Source organism: Lonchura striata, chromosome 6 (assembly GCF_050655825.1).
Source record: "Lonchura striata isolate lonStrDom1 chromosome 6, ASM5065582v1, whole genome shotgun sequence".
Taxonomy (NCBI): domain Eukaryota; kingdom Metazoa; phylum Chordata; class Aves; order Passeriformes; family Estrildidae; genus Lonchura; species Lonchura striata.
The window spans coordinates 24,154,783-24,169,262 of NC_140708.1; the positions used below are offsets into that span (position 1 = coordinate 24,154,783).

Consider the following 14,480-nt stretch of genomic DNA (forward strand, 5'->3'; position numbering starts at 1 on the left):
ACTGCACAGCTTACAGGAAAAGGTCAAAATTGTCAACAAAAATAAAGATCCATTAGACCAAGGAGGCACAACACAGCAGTGTATGAAAGAAGTTTCCCTTTTATTGCTGCATTATTAAATCACAAAGCACTGGACCACTTTTAATACATTGCTTATTACTGCAGGTTTTCTTCTGCCTTCACTTATGCAAGAGAAGACTCATGCATATATTATTATTATGATTGGTATTATCCTCTCCTGCATGCATCACTCTGTACAGTATGCTGTCCTGTCTAGTCCCATGGGAATGATACATCTGGTTTCCATCAATGGCATTTCATTTATTGACTCCTTTTTTTCTTTAGTACACTGTTTATATTGGAAAGGTAGTCAAGAGACCTTTTTCTCTACTGAGCCAAACATATTTTCTTTACTCTTTCTTAATGCATTAATGTGATTTTTATGGTCTCCAGTAAGGCATTGAATCCCTTTTTGGTGTTCCTTAAATGAAAACAAAAGAAGATAGTCCTATCCTACAAGATCCCTTGTAGCAACACCGTGAGAATTAAGGTGTGTGAAAATTGTAGGAAGGATGGAAGGAAGAAGGGCTCAACTGAGAGATCTGTTTTCCCAGCCCCTCCCATTGTAGGAAGATAAATATTAAGAAGAAGGGTACCAGGTCTTTTATGACTGTTGTAGCATATTATTTAGTTTTCCTATGGAACAAGTAGCACACATTCTAAAAGATATTTTATTTTCGCAGTGACTGCATTATATGTATATAAACCATTATACGCAATTTTTAGGTTTCCAGATATTTTATAACTAGCTTTCAAAATCCACAGTCTGCAGGAGTCAAATAATAAAACTGATGAAACAGATGGAAAGGGCAATGTTTTGAACACTACTACACTATTGTAGTAATTCATGGCTTAGTAAAATAAAATTAACTTCATGGCCTTGGCCTGATGAATCTCACACAAAACTGTCCAAGTCTGCAAGGAATGGGTGGATGTGGACTGAGTCTTTATCAAGTGTCACCCCTCATCCTTTGCAGGACTCCCACTGTTGTGAAAGGCGGATTGTCAGATGAGGTAATTTTCTGCATGTCTGAGAATCCTTGGTGGCTAAGAATCTTTTCTTATCATGCTTTCAATGCTGTGGAACTGCAATCTTCTTGCTATATCTAAGGGAGTCTCCCCATCCTGAAAGAAACACATGAAATACATTACAAAATGACAGACGTGGGTCTCATATAAAGAGATTTCCTAACTTTGCCACCTGTGTAAGGTCCCCTGTCACTTCTGCTCTAAAATAAAGATTTCAGGACATGCTGGGCCTAATACTGCTCTGGCTGAAGAAGGGAACAGAGACCTCCCCTATAGTAGGGAAGTTCCTGGGAGTTATATCCAAATGTATGGAGCTCAGCTAGTATTTGATTTCAAGAGCAACACAGGTAATACACAGCTCACCTCAACTCAGTAGTGTGGATACTCCCAGGTCAATTCTGATTTGGGCAGCACTTGAGCTGTTCTGGTGACAGAAGCAGCCTGACCTAGCCTCTCAGAAGAAGGGTGCCCAACAGTACAAAAAACACCTTGGGAGACTTTTATCCCTGCCCTGAAGCCTACATTTAAGGAACAACTATAGAGTAGCTCTGAGCTAAGAAGAGGAAACAAAGATAGGTAAGAGATGTGCTAAGCCAGGGGACATGCAGGCAGTGTTTACTGGTAGAAATCCAGCAGTGAAGGATTCATACTTTAAAGCTGCTCTAGTCAACAAAGGCAATGTAACAAAAGTTTCGTACCACCCAGGAAACAAATTGGCTGCCAGGAAGCTGTGCACCCTTCTCTTTAAACTGCTAAGCTAGCTAAGGCCTACAATGTACTTACTGCTTGACCACCATGATAATAAATACATTTATCAACTTCACCTTCTTACCTGATTCTTTACAGAAGTGTCTGCATGAGCTTCAAGCAGTAGAGGAATGACTGCCTGGTTTTTCATTTCACAAGCATAGTGAAGGGCTGTGTTGCCAGACTGAAGGGAAAGAGGATATTAATTTTATTTCTATGACTTCTTTAGTAGAGCTTAGGTAAGTAGAACTACCTGTAGCCTATCAGATTCTCCTCAACAGCTGGATGCAAAACACATATACCATTTCCTGACACAATACACTACACAGTAAAACAAATACATTACCATGACAGAAACAGGAACAAAATAATTCTTTCCCTGGGATGCAACTGCTAAAACAGGCTTGATACATCAGCAGGAAGACAATAATTTCAGAGGATCATATGAGCTTGATCTCAGAAATTAAATATTAAACAATACTGTTTGCTTGTACCTCAGTGTTTTAGAATTTCATTGCTGATAAAATTGGTGTTTCTCCTTTTCTACCTTAGAAAAGAGGAGCTCTTTACCTAACCCAAGTAGGCTAGTGGATACATAATTCTGTATATGGCAGATCAGCACACTCTGAAGACCAAGAGAAGACACAGGGTCTTGCCCTTTAGCCCACAGATCTGTTCCAGTTAAAAATCTTATAAATGCTGAAAAACTGAGATGCTTATATCACTAGAATCTTTACAGAATTGGGTATTTAATACATAAGTACATGAGCCTGTCTTGCCTGGATTCTCTTACGAGGGCATTGATCAGAAAGGGAGGATTAGTTGATGAGTGGGGAATTATTTTTATATACACTATACATCTATTGCCTAAGTGTCAAGCAGAAACACTGAATCCTCCTGGTACATTAGACAGTTCAGTCCCTGATGCTCCTAACCCAGCTATGCTGCTAGAAGGTTCTGTAGTCTGTTTTTAGTATAGTTTCCTGCATGTGACCCACATTTGCATTTGTATAAACCCACTTACAAAGTCTGTAGCATTCACATCGACTCCAGATCTAAGCAACATCTTGACCAGGTGTTCATTCTGTTTTGTCTTTGAGACCTGTTTGGTGCAAGGGAAAGAGTAACACGGTAAAACAGCTAATCCACATATAGTCTTAAGTATATTTGTGCTAAATACCATGGGGTTTTTTTCCAAAAAGAGGCAAGGTCTCTAGAAATGTCAGACTGATGCAGTAATGAAAATCTATTCCTTCACCAGTTACAGCCACAGCAAAATCCCTTCTCCTTCTGTTGTACACATTGAGTCTTGCTTTAAGAAAGCAGTCCATATTCTCTAGAGGTTCCTGGCCTGAAACACTGCCATGAAAAATGGCAAGGGAAAGATAGAGTAATTTGTGCTTCCATCCAGACTCACCATGAGAAGATATCCAATGAGCATAACTGGCATGAGGATTATGATGAGCACATAGTCAAGGAAGGTGAAACGTTTTCTCACAGCATAATGGAGGCAAGTGCGGTGCTTCTAAACACAGAGCAGCTCTGATTAGTACCACATTCAGTGAACTCACTGTGTTTAATATTGACTAGAGTAGACCATTTTTAAATTCCACAAGCTTTCTCTTGGATGATCTAATAGGAAATCTCCTGTGTTTTTCAAGCAGAAATAGACACAAATGCATCTTGTTTCCTTCAAGTAAAAGCACATTTAACACATAGAGGGTCATGGAAATTGGATTACACATGCAAGGAGGATGTGGGATCCAAAGGATTCCATGTTGGCAAACTTTGACCTGGCTGCAGAAATTCAAAGGACAGAGTGGGTATCTTATGTGGCTGTTGCTGTCACACAGCAGGAGGAATCACCACAGACCCCCCTCTTATGGAGGTGCTGGCTACTGAAGCAAGGACATATGAGACCTTAGGACATCTCTTCTGGGACATCAGAGAAAAACAGGAAAGTATTAAAAACTACCACAGACTTCTATTGATAATAGAGTTTGAAAAAAAATCTTTGAATACTGAATATACCAAAGCAACTAAAGGGCAGGTCTGCAAAGTTTTGTGCTACAGTGTTAAACTTGCTCCAGGTTGTCAAAATGGAGCTGGACACATGGCCCTAAAATAAGCAGAAAAGCCTTTTAGTTCCACCTTTAGTTCCTTTTAGTTCCTCCACATATCCTCAGTATGAAACAAACTTGAGGTTTGTCTGTGCTTGCTAGTGTTCCCACTGGCACTTCAAGAATCTGAAAGAACAGAACCACAAAGGAAGAGTCAGTGGCCACTTACCTTGTTTCTGAGGTTGACATCAGCATGTTTCCTAAGAAGATAATTCACTATCCTGTTGTTTCCTTGTCTACATGCACAAATTAAGGGCGTGTCTCCAAGGAAGCTGTCCTGTACATTCAAACAGTTGCTGTTGCCCTCCAAAAGGAGATGAACTTTATTGAAATCGTTGTTATAAGCTGCCTGGCAGATGGGCTGAAGTGAGAAGATAATATTCATCAGCACGTGTTTCACTGAGACATCCATACTTCCCATTCTGGCTTACACCTCACACACCCCAGAACACTTGACAGAGGCTGTAGTTCTTGGTGCCTTCCAGAAGATGGTGGTAGGAGACGTTCCTGCAGCTGCTACGCAGCTCTCAGCCCCAAAGTCACAGCCTCTGCACAGTGGAATGGATTTTCTGTTCATTTTGGATGCTAATTCTATAATCCAGGAAATAAATCCTGTTTATTTGCAGCCATTAGGGAAGAAAAAAAAAAAAAAAAGAAAAAACCAAATCCGGCTTCCATTCTCACAGGAGTTGGTCAATGTATTAAGCAACAAGCAGGGACAAGCCCATGTGCCTGAGTTTATCTCAGGGTTTCCCTTTGGCTGAGCAGAATGAGCCACTCCTGACTCATCTGTTCCCAGAAAAGAACCTAATTTCAGGTGAAAGTTGAAAAACCAAGCCCCTACCAATGTTTCTTTTCTAGACCTTGAAATACCTAAAAAAAAAATACAGGCCAGGGTGCCCACAGGTCAGATCCTGCTTGGCTTTTGAGAACTGCTTGCTGGTCAGCTTTTCGTTCAGTATTTCTACACATCCTTGACCTAAACTGCAATTCTTTCCCTCTCCAGGAGCAAAAATTCCGACTAAGGAGAAACTGAGAAGGGCAGGAGTACTGCAAGTTTCTAACAGCCTAATACAGGCAGAAACTAACATTTATAAGTGGGGCAGACTGGTAGAATCTGAGTTCTCCAGTAAAAAACAGAGTAAGTCTTTATATTCTTTGATACAGAGGATTTTACCCAACATCTTCGAAAACAGAATTTTTCTTTAAATATTAGCTGTAGTTCTTGCTCTCCATTCTCCTTTTTTTCACTAAGTGCTCTACATGAAAAAGATCTAGTCCTGAAATCTGAGCTCCTGCCTCACTCCTCCAGATTGTTCATTCCTCTCTGTCTCCCCCTCTACCCCTACACCTTCCTGCCTTAAAAATATTAATCTTATTTACACTTTTTCAGCCAAACTTTCATCTACAACACAGGCTTATATCCAGCATAATTACTGCTTAGTTTTCTGGACAGCTGTGTAAGAGAAGTGATTTATTTCCAAAGGAAGTATTTACATGCCTACCAGACCTTGCACCACTTCTTGTTTTGTTTCTATTATATCAGTCAAAAATCTACAAAGAACACATGCCATATTTTAAACTTGCACATCTCTCTGTTTTTGTATAGAACTGCACATATACAATTTGGTATTTTACATTTCACCAGACCCAGAACTGTTTTAATGATTTTGAAGAGAAAAGCCTCTTTCAAACCCCTTTTGGTGTGATTTGCACACAGGTGCCATCTAAAAGATCAGTTTTCTCTAGAACCTTGCTCTCTGTCATGTTGGTATCTAGCACTGCACCTTCATGTCCAGGAAAGAGAAGATCTGTGGAGTCTGTCTGCACCTCTGATTACCCTACCACTCTATTCTTTAGGTATTGCTTTGCTTATTTAAAGATGTAGGAGATTTGCTCTTTGGTTGAACATCTGTTCAAATCCCAGTCATTTACCATATAAATTTATTCCTTCTAGGCTGGTTTTGCTCATTCAGCAGCTCAAGGATATATTATGCTTTTCTTTCTGCACTGCTTCCAAGACTTTTACTTGCTAGGTGATTAAACCCAAGACATTTCTGACTGATGCTCTCTTTGATCCATGGGATCTTTTTCTAAACCTTACACTACTGCTGAACTCAGTTCTAGAGCCATCAACAATGATGGCACAGAGACCACTCCCTGAGAGACCACATCATTTGGGGCTGAAGTCATGCACAGAGCCCAGCACACACAAGTCACACATGCTCTTTCACCTTCTGAAACCAGCTGTTCTCAGAAAACACTCAGGGCACAGAGAATGTAAGGAAGAAGTTTTCATCCATTCCAGCAACTAACACCTGGAAAACTGATGTATTTAAAGTGTGATGCAAAGTAAATATGTATTTTGAATTGTTATTATTCCCCTGGAGTGGGGGTACTTTGTAGAAATTACACTGTCTGCATTAACATGTTCCATTCATATTTAAATAATAATAATAATAAATCCCCCCCCCCAAAAAAAAAAAAAAAAGAAAAAAAAACCACAAAGGAACAAAAACTTTTTTCCCATTTGTATAGGATTTTTTTTTTTTTTTTTTTTTTTTGAGGTCCACTCTTCTGGTTTGTATTCTTGAAAATACCTTTTAGTCAAAGGAAGGTCACAGACCAAACTTGTAATATACTTCTCAAATTGACTTTTCCATGGCTGGAAAAGCAAACATCATAGCAGAATATTTAAGTAAATGAACAAACAATATCAATAACTGTAAATTCGTGATATTAATATCAATAACAATAAGGATTCAGGAAAAAAAATGTGATAGGGAAATATAAAGATATGAAAAATTACAAATAGGTGGCAATCAGCCTCTTGTCCAAGAAAGGCAAATGCTCTATTAGATAGTGTCTCTCACAGACAGAGATGTTATAGAAGCACTTTACTGGTATAGTGTGTAGAGTTCTTGTCATTTGGGTCCTAAAATGAGATGAGACCACAGAAGGAGCATGAAGCATCTCTACAACTGATAAATATGAAGAGCCTGAAGAAAGGTTGATTTGCTTAGCTGGGCTAGGGAGAGACAGCACTGTCCCTAGTGTTCCAAAATAAATTAAAGGGTCAGTGGTAAAGAAGATCAATTAATTTCAAGGAACATGGTAAAAAAGGTGATACATCTGGCCAAGAAATTTAGCATGAAAACTAGAAAGAGATTTGTATTCATAAGCAGAGTAAAGTAACAAAACAAGCTTCCAGTAGCAACAGATTGGACACAAAACCTGCCTGGCCCCAGGCTGGGGCTTGAGCATATGCCAGGATTTCTGTGGTTGTGAAGCCTCAGCCACAAATCTCTTTTCCATCTTTCACTATTTTTGGGTTGTCACTTTGGAAACCCTATCTAAAGGAGGACTAACTGTGCTTAAGACCGTTTTAAACTATTCCCCAAAGTTTGCTTATAAGACAGTAATAGAATTCCTTTCAAACAGGTAGAGAGCATCTATCTGGAGTATCAGCAGGGAGTCCAAGTATGGAGTTAGAACAGTGCTAGGTACAAACAGTGGGTTCCATACTAAACCCAAGAAAACATATTTCCTTTAAGTCTATAGAAAAGCCTGGAGGATAAGAGACTGGAAAATCTCACTCTGCTTTCTACGGTGTTAGAAGATTGCCCCAGAAGTGACACAGCCAGTTTCATACTTGCATTATGGTTATTACTGTTGCTATGTTATTGTTATCCACTCATCACACACAAGAGAGAAATAAACCTGTGAATAGGACTCAGAGTACCTGAGCTATGCCAGGGGCAAGCCATACCCAAGGAATCCAAAGTTTGTGTCTTGGGCTCATGCTCCGCTGTGGCGAGGAGCAGGACAACGACAGCAGAAGTCTGCTGGCAGTGGAGGACAGCCAGGAGAGCCCCTGCAGATGCCCTTGTCCCAGAGATCACTGGCAACTGCAGCATGGACCTGTCTTGGAGTCTCCTTTAGGGATGTGTGAGCAGAGAAGTGCTCCCACAACTACAGATTCTGAAGAAAGCACCAGTGGAACTGAGTTCTCAACTTCTGGGCACATTTGCAGTCCAAGACACAGAGTGGCTTCTCTTGCCCACACCACATCATTTATAAATCCCAGGAAGCTCACAACAGACCTGGCCCAGCTCCATAAAGCAGCAGGACAGAGCCAGCACAACAAACACTGCACCCATACAGACACGGGCTCAGGTGTGAAGGGAGGGGGAGCAGGATCCACAATTCAGCTTAGGCAAAGAGGAAGGGAGGGCCTCTCTGAAGGATGTGGCAGCAAAGCCCTTCACTCTGCTCTCATTCCCACTTCTGCAGCACCACCCAGCATTCAGACAAGGTGCACAGGATGAACCTGACAGTGTGACTGCACAAAATGTACAGTGGAAGGGAGGGAAGAAAACAGAATCACAACCTCAAACACTCCTTTAACCCTCATCAGAGGTGCCTTTGCCTAGCCATAGAGCCAGGGCTAATCATGAAGTATGGCACACTGCCCACCTGAAAAAAAAGCAGTGGGCAGACACTGGAGAATAGAAAGTAGAGTTTGAAGATTAGATATACCAATAATTCAGTGTTTAAAATCTCTCTTTCTACAATATTTCTTCTTCTGCAAGCCCTTCAGATCAGAGTTTAGTTGTTCAGTATATAAGGCTTCAGAAAAGATGAGAAGTACTCACAGGACATGGAAGGGTTTCATGGCTGAGAGAACTCAGTACCAAGATCACCAAAAATGTGGTGCAAGAAAAGCAATAACAGTTGCTCTATCAGGAAGGGCAGTTATAGAACCAAATTTTTAATTTTTTTTAATCGATTGTGGAACATGATTGATACTAGGTCATAATAATTTACCCAGATCTAGATTAACCACCACATCTGAAGCTGTCTGATGTTTTCAGAATTACTTGCATCACACTCTGCTTAGCTTTGATGAGCTAGTGATAAACCTCCAGCTATTTAGCAAGTTCTACCACACAAGTAAAGGTTAAAGGCACAGTATGAAGGACAAAGCATTCAACCAATAGAGAGGAGGTGAAGGTAAAGCCTGTCTTGCAACTTGGAGAGCAATTTCAGTTTATAATTGCTTCCTCCTTTAGAACTCCAGGGGATTGCCTAAACTGTATCAACTCATTGCAATTGTTTAGAAAAAAAAGGAAGACATTTTGTAATATCAAAATATTCTGAATCAATCCATAGCCTCTTCCTTTGTACTAAAATTATACCAGAAAAGCATGCTATGAACTTAACAGGAAAGTCTAAATTATGTTTAGGATGCTGAGGAATACACTAATATCCAATACATGCTTCTCAGAAAAGGCAACTTATAACTCTTTATTTTCAGTTCTCCAGCTTTCTATCCTGTATAAATCAACCATAATTTACCCAGAAAACTGTATCTCAAAATGTTTAAAGTGAGAAAATGAATTTATATGAAAATATTAACTAATAAGTATGAAAAGCATGGACAGTATTTGAACATTCTTTAAACACCTGTGTAATTAAGCTAGACAACACTGCTTTCCACTGCACTACTACCTCAGAGTAGTAGATCCGGAGAGGGGCAAGAAATCCTTTCAGAATAAGCTACAGTCTGTTCAGCCGATCACCTTATGAATGCACAGATTCAAGTTCCTGGTTATACTGAAAGAGGAGAAGATACTCTATTTCATTGACTAGCTTTTTGGAAATAAAAGAGTGGCTTTCAGCATAGAAACATAGCCTTTAAAAGTAACAGCTATGTAATGCTACCTCCAGAAACAAACACAGTGCAGCGCACTCTTTTCACACTCACAAAGGACCAAATCCCTCATTTGTTCCCACATGTCCAAATGGGAAATTTATAACAGAATACGTTTAAGTAGAATTTATGCTAAAGTACAGGAAAATGTTAAATGAACTGTAGTTTGGGGACAAACCCATAAAGATAAGATAAAAAATATATACCTTCCTAAAACAAAATGAGGGAGTGGAAGGTTTTCTAAGGCATTAAGTTTATTATCTGTATCAGTGTAAGCCCAGGAGTTGTCTGCTTTTTGCAAAGCTGTTTGCTGCTTCCACCATGTACAGAATCGTTCTGATCTCAACACAGAACAGAAAATGTTGAACACATAATTTGTGCAGCCATGATAATTACGCCGGTTATTGCATTTTCTTGGCTTCTGTAAACAATATTACTGACGGCTTGTAATAGACAAAGGAAAACCTTTCCAAAGGGAAAAACTTCCAGATCTCTACAAGCCGGTGCATGGGAGGCTGCGAAGGGAGCAAACCAAGTCCGGTGAATATCCATACCTTCAACAGCGTCAGTAACTGCAGGAAATGGTCACGTACCTCTGAATAGAGTATCCCCATGCCTATTCTTCACTCTGGAGCTCCTTCTTGTTCAACAGCCCAGCAACTCACCCTCACTTGAAATGTGCTTGAGCTTGTTTGAATCTGGTTAATAGTTAACTCAAAAGTATCACTTTTTCTTAAGCTATGTTTCCTCTCAGTGCTTTCTACTTAGTAGCACAAAACAATTGTCTTCAGAAACCCAGCCCAGAGAGGTAAACGTGAGAGCAGCAGCTTATGGGAGACTGGCGGAACAAGTTACAACACAGAAGCATTTTCCTTTGTCATTTTTGCAATAACAGCCTCCAGTTACCTAAAAAGGAAAGTAGCAAAACAGGTCGAAGAGAGAAGGGAGAGAGAAGGGAAGAAAGTTTCACAAGTAAAGAAATGGAGGAGTTAAAAGAGGACAGAGGGTCCAAAAATAAAAACATATTCCAAACCTTCTGCAAGAACACCTCAAACGCCTGTCAGGAAAAGGGAAACAACTAAATCCCACACCTTTCATGAAAACTCCCAGTATAATTAGCCTCTCACTCTTTAATTAAACAGGCCGGTCGCTTTCATCACTTTTGTTCAGTCTTCCCCTTCTAGCCCAGCCCAACCAGTGAATATGATTCATGTTTAACCTAGTAATTTTATATGCTAATTGGGAACAGAATTATTACTGATGTCCCTGAGGATAAGATGCTGATGACATTTCTGTACTACACTCAGTCTTTCTGAGCAAGGCAAGTGTATTTCAAATTTCTGTATTCACCTCAAAAATATCTTTTCCCTTTATAGTTTAAATCACATTTCATGTATTTCAAGCAAAATTTTAAAAAGTTTTAAAACATATGCATGTAAGATTGCATCTTAAACCCAAGCCCTCTGCCTTACATTTAGCAACTTCTATTTCCAAATAATTTTCATATTGATTCTCAGCAAGGTAGAGGACCATCTCCAGCCTTCTCTAATTAAAGTAGTACAGCTACTGGCTGTAGTGTTCTTTTGCTGGCACCAGTTCTAACCCTTTCAATGGCTGCTTATCAGAAGAACGTTAGGCTGGCACGTAACAGACACAGAGATAACACCCATCTGTGACAGACTCACTGGCATCCTTACACCAAACTGATCTTCAAGCATGTGGTGAATATGACATTAGGCTAAGGACATGGAAGAGTGAGTAACACCTCCAAGCTGAAAAGGTCTTCCTTACCATTATTTCATCAAGATCTTCTCCACATCAAGATCCTAAGATATTCACATCCTCCCACATCTATTGACCTGCTTGTTGGAATTTATAAACTACAACCTGTTGAAAGAAATATCGAATCACTAAGATGATACATAAAGCAACTTAGTAGTTTAATTAATCTCTTCCTAACAAAAATAAATAAATGTATGGTAATCTGAAAAGGTATTTTAAAAAACCCCAACAAACCAAAAAACCAAAAAAAAAAAAAAAAAAAAAAATTCATTGAAGTGACTACTTTGGTCCCAGCTTCAACTGAAGAGCACTTAAGCAGCCCATGATGAGGTATGAAACTCATGCAAATGTATATAGATGTATATAGTCTCAGGTTCACTTCTGATTAACCTATTGATTCAGTGCTCTTTGCCATACTTGCAAATGAAGATATGAATCTTGAAAAAATTATTTTTTATGAATAAGGGGTTTTTTTATTCCAAAGGGTGTCAAGACAGTGCATGGACAAACTGTCCCCTAGCCAGTCTGTGGAGGAAACATGATTCTTACTTCCTCACAGAATTCAACAACACTTCAAAAGTTTCATGTGAACCAGAAGGGAGCTAAATATTTTTCAGAAGGACCTTCACCAGGGCAATAATAAGGTAAATTAATTTTTTAAACTAGATATCAATAGCTGAAGAACAGCATATTCAATACGTCACAGAATATAATTTGTCTCTTTAAATTCCAAGCAGTAGAATTTGTATTGCCACAAATCACAGGAGTTACATTGCTCTCAGGAAAGCAACCTGTGGCTTGTTGGAGACATGTGCAGAACAATCCTCCCAAATGCATATTCCCAAGAAATGCAGACCTGGAATGGCCAGTGTCTGCACAAGAGGGACACTGACACCTTACACTTTCCCTCAGAAGACTTTTAACCACTTATACAGCATCCTTGCAAGGGTCCCTTGCACCTCTGCTGCAGGACAGGATTGACTCAGACCCAACAAGCACAAAGAAACCCCTCCATGACATGGACCAGAGCCTGTATTTCATAACCTTAAACTCAGTTCATGCTATGTCCAGCTCCAGGCCAGACCACCTGGACTTCAGTTTTGCCACAGCATTTTAAAACAGAATACTTACTATCTCATCTGCCCTGGTTCTCTGAGTAAGGACAGTCCATCCTGGGAAGTTTCTGTTTCTAGGCTTTGTGGTTTTTATTCTCTTTTTATATGTGTTACTTTCATTCTCTCTTCCCTTTGGGCTAACATTTCTTTTGCTCTTCACGTGGTTCCCATCAACAATATCAGAAAATATCTCATACATCCCATATGCCACCACAAGGTGATATAGGTAAAATGTTCCAGATCATTCCCAGCTGGCAGTTCTATAAAACAAAAAATGTAGGATGGTGTTATCTGGGAATAGAGCAAAGCCTTCAATATGTCTCATCAAGTGGAGGTATCAGACCTGCTGAGCTGTGATGCTTTCATTGAGAAATCACCTTTTTGGCTTTTCCACATACTGTGCCCTACTTCATAAAGCAGAATTGCTTCTGTGGCGACACTCAGGTTTTGTCCACTAAGTACTTACTTCATTTATTTTCCCAGGCAAGGCAGCATATCATTTGCACCCACGTTTCCAAAAATTTCCTGCAATCAAGAAGCCAGGCCAGTGTCAGTAGGATCAGGCCCCCAAGGCTGACTTCAATTAAGTCAGAGGATAGGGAGGGGTCTCTAATATATTGCAGTCACACAGTTCATCAAGGTGGCTCGGAAATAATAAGACTTGGTTCTAACACCCTCTCTTGACTTGAAGTTTAAACAATGTTTTCAAACTTAATTAAGTTCCTGAGAATCCCTACAGAAGCAGGTGATTCAGAGCAAACTCTTTTTTGTATGTTGTGGGGTTCACACCTTTCAAATCACTTCTGGTTTTATTCTAAGATTATCTAACAGAGAAGGATTGTCCCCAAGCAATCAGCAATTCAGAAAACAAACAACTGGTGCAGAACCAGCGACCGAAACGGCTTTTGTACTACCCACAGCAGCAGAGATCACATTCACAGCTAGAAAGTTTTGAGAAAAGATGGATTCTTTCTCCTTTTTATCCCAAAATATAGGAATTACAGCACTTACTAAGACAGGTAGCAGTACAAAGATCTGCCACAGCCTCAGGGAACAAGAAAACCAAGTTCCTCATAAGTATTCTAATGACAGGTTTGATGTCTTTTTACTTCACCAGATCCATGGTGCAATTTGGTCTTTCAGAATATCATGCAACGGTGCTATTTATCACGTAATAACTCCACTCCTTAAATACTGCCAAACAAGCAGCACTTAAACATGCTCTCCTGTGTATGCAGATCTCACACAGAACTCTACTGCTCTACTCCTTTTATTGGCACAAGCTTCTGGCAGTGAATCAGCAGGAGACTGACCAGGAACTGCAGCAGGAGGTGCAAGCACGAGTCAAACCAGAGGTAAATTTGTTTGTTTGCATCCATGCTCTCTTTCTCCTTGCCTGTCTCCATCCAGCTGTGCTGTCCTGGTTCTGTGCAGCTGGTTCTCAGAGCAGCCAGCCTGCCATCCTCCCTGCCTGCCGAGCATCAAAGGGCAGGTGTGCCAGAGGTAGAGAGGAAAAAGACTTTGGCCCATGCAAATGGGAAAAAGGAGTAATTAATTGTTTTATTTTGTTCTCCTTGTTTTTTTCCTCTAGGGACTCACTGCAGATGCATGGAAATCTCAGCTTTGAAAACATGTATATAAATTAAATAAATCTTGTTCTTATAGTTCCAAAAGCATTTGAGTTTTCCCTGCAAGTTAACCCAGATTTTCTGACATCTGCTAACCTGGTGTCTTTCTGTCCCATTTATAGTGTATGTGAAGTCTATATGACTCTCTCAAGAGTACACTGATGAATTTCTAGAAGGTTTAAGGTTTGTTTTCATTAATATCAAAAACCCTCAGAAATGGCACTTTTGAATGTATCTTTCAGGCACCTTCCTCTATTTTATATTTTTTTGTTGTTGTTGTTGTTTTT

General features: G+C 39.8%; 2 protein-coding genes across 9 annotated transcripts in view; one reads left to right on the forward strand and one right to left on the reverse strand.

Annotated features, from left to right (window-relative positions):
- The window catches only part of LOC144246591 (lysosomal acid lipase/cholesteryl ester hydrolase-like), a 51,816-nt gene that overhangs the window by 13,757 nt on the left and 23,579 nt on the right, over positions 1-14,480 (forward strand). The gene's annotated exons all lie outside the window — the stretch shown is intronic.
- ANKRD22 (ankyrin repeat domain 22) overlaps positions 82-14,480 on the reverse strand; it is a 28,886-nt gene continuing 14,487 nt past the window's right edge. For 2 of the 8 annotated variants that reach the window (XM_077784630.2, XM_085582508.1), the window contains 8 exons: positions 12,582-12,825; positions 11,460-11,555; positions 10,262-10,574; positions 4,125-4,316; positions 3,253-3,360; positions 2,860-2,937; positions 1,921-2,019; positions 82-1,184 (listed from right to left, as the gene is read on the reverse strand). In XM_077784630.2, the coding sequence (XP_077640756.1) occupies positions 1,107-1,184; positions 1,921-2,019; positions 2,860-2,937; positions 3,253-3,360; positions 4,125-4,316; positions 10,262-10,282 (576 nt within the window). In that variant the 5' untranslated portion in view covers positions 10,283-10,574; positions 11,460-11,555; positions 12,582-12,825 and the 3' untranslated portion in view covers positions 82-1,106. Of the gene's footprint in view, positions 1,185-1,920; positions 2,020-2,859; positions 2,938-3,252; positions 3,361-4,124; positions 6,512-10,261; positions 10,575-11,459; positions 11,564-12,581; positions 12,826-14,480 lie in introns of those variants that run through there. The other 6 variants (XM_085582512.1, XM_085582510.1, XM_085582509.1 and 3 more) reach the window with 5 other exon arrangements.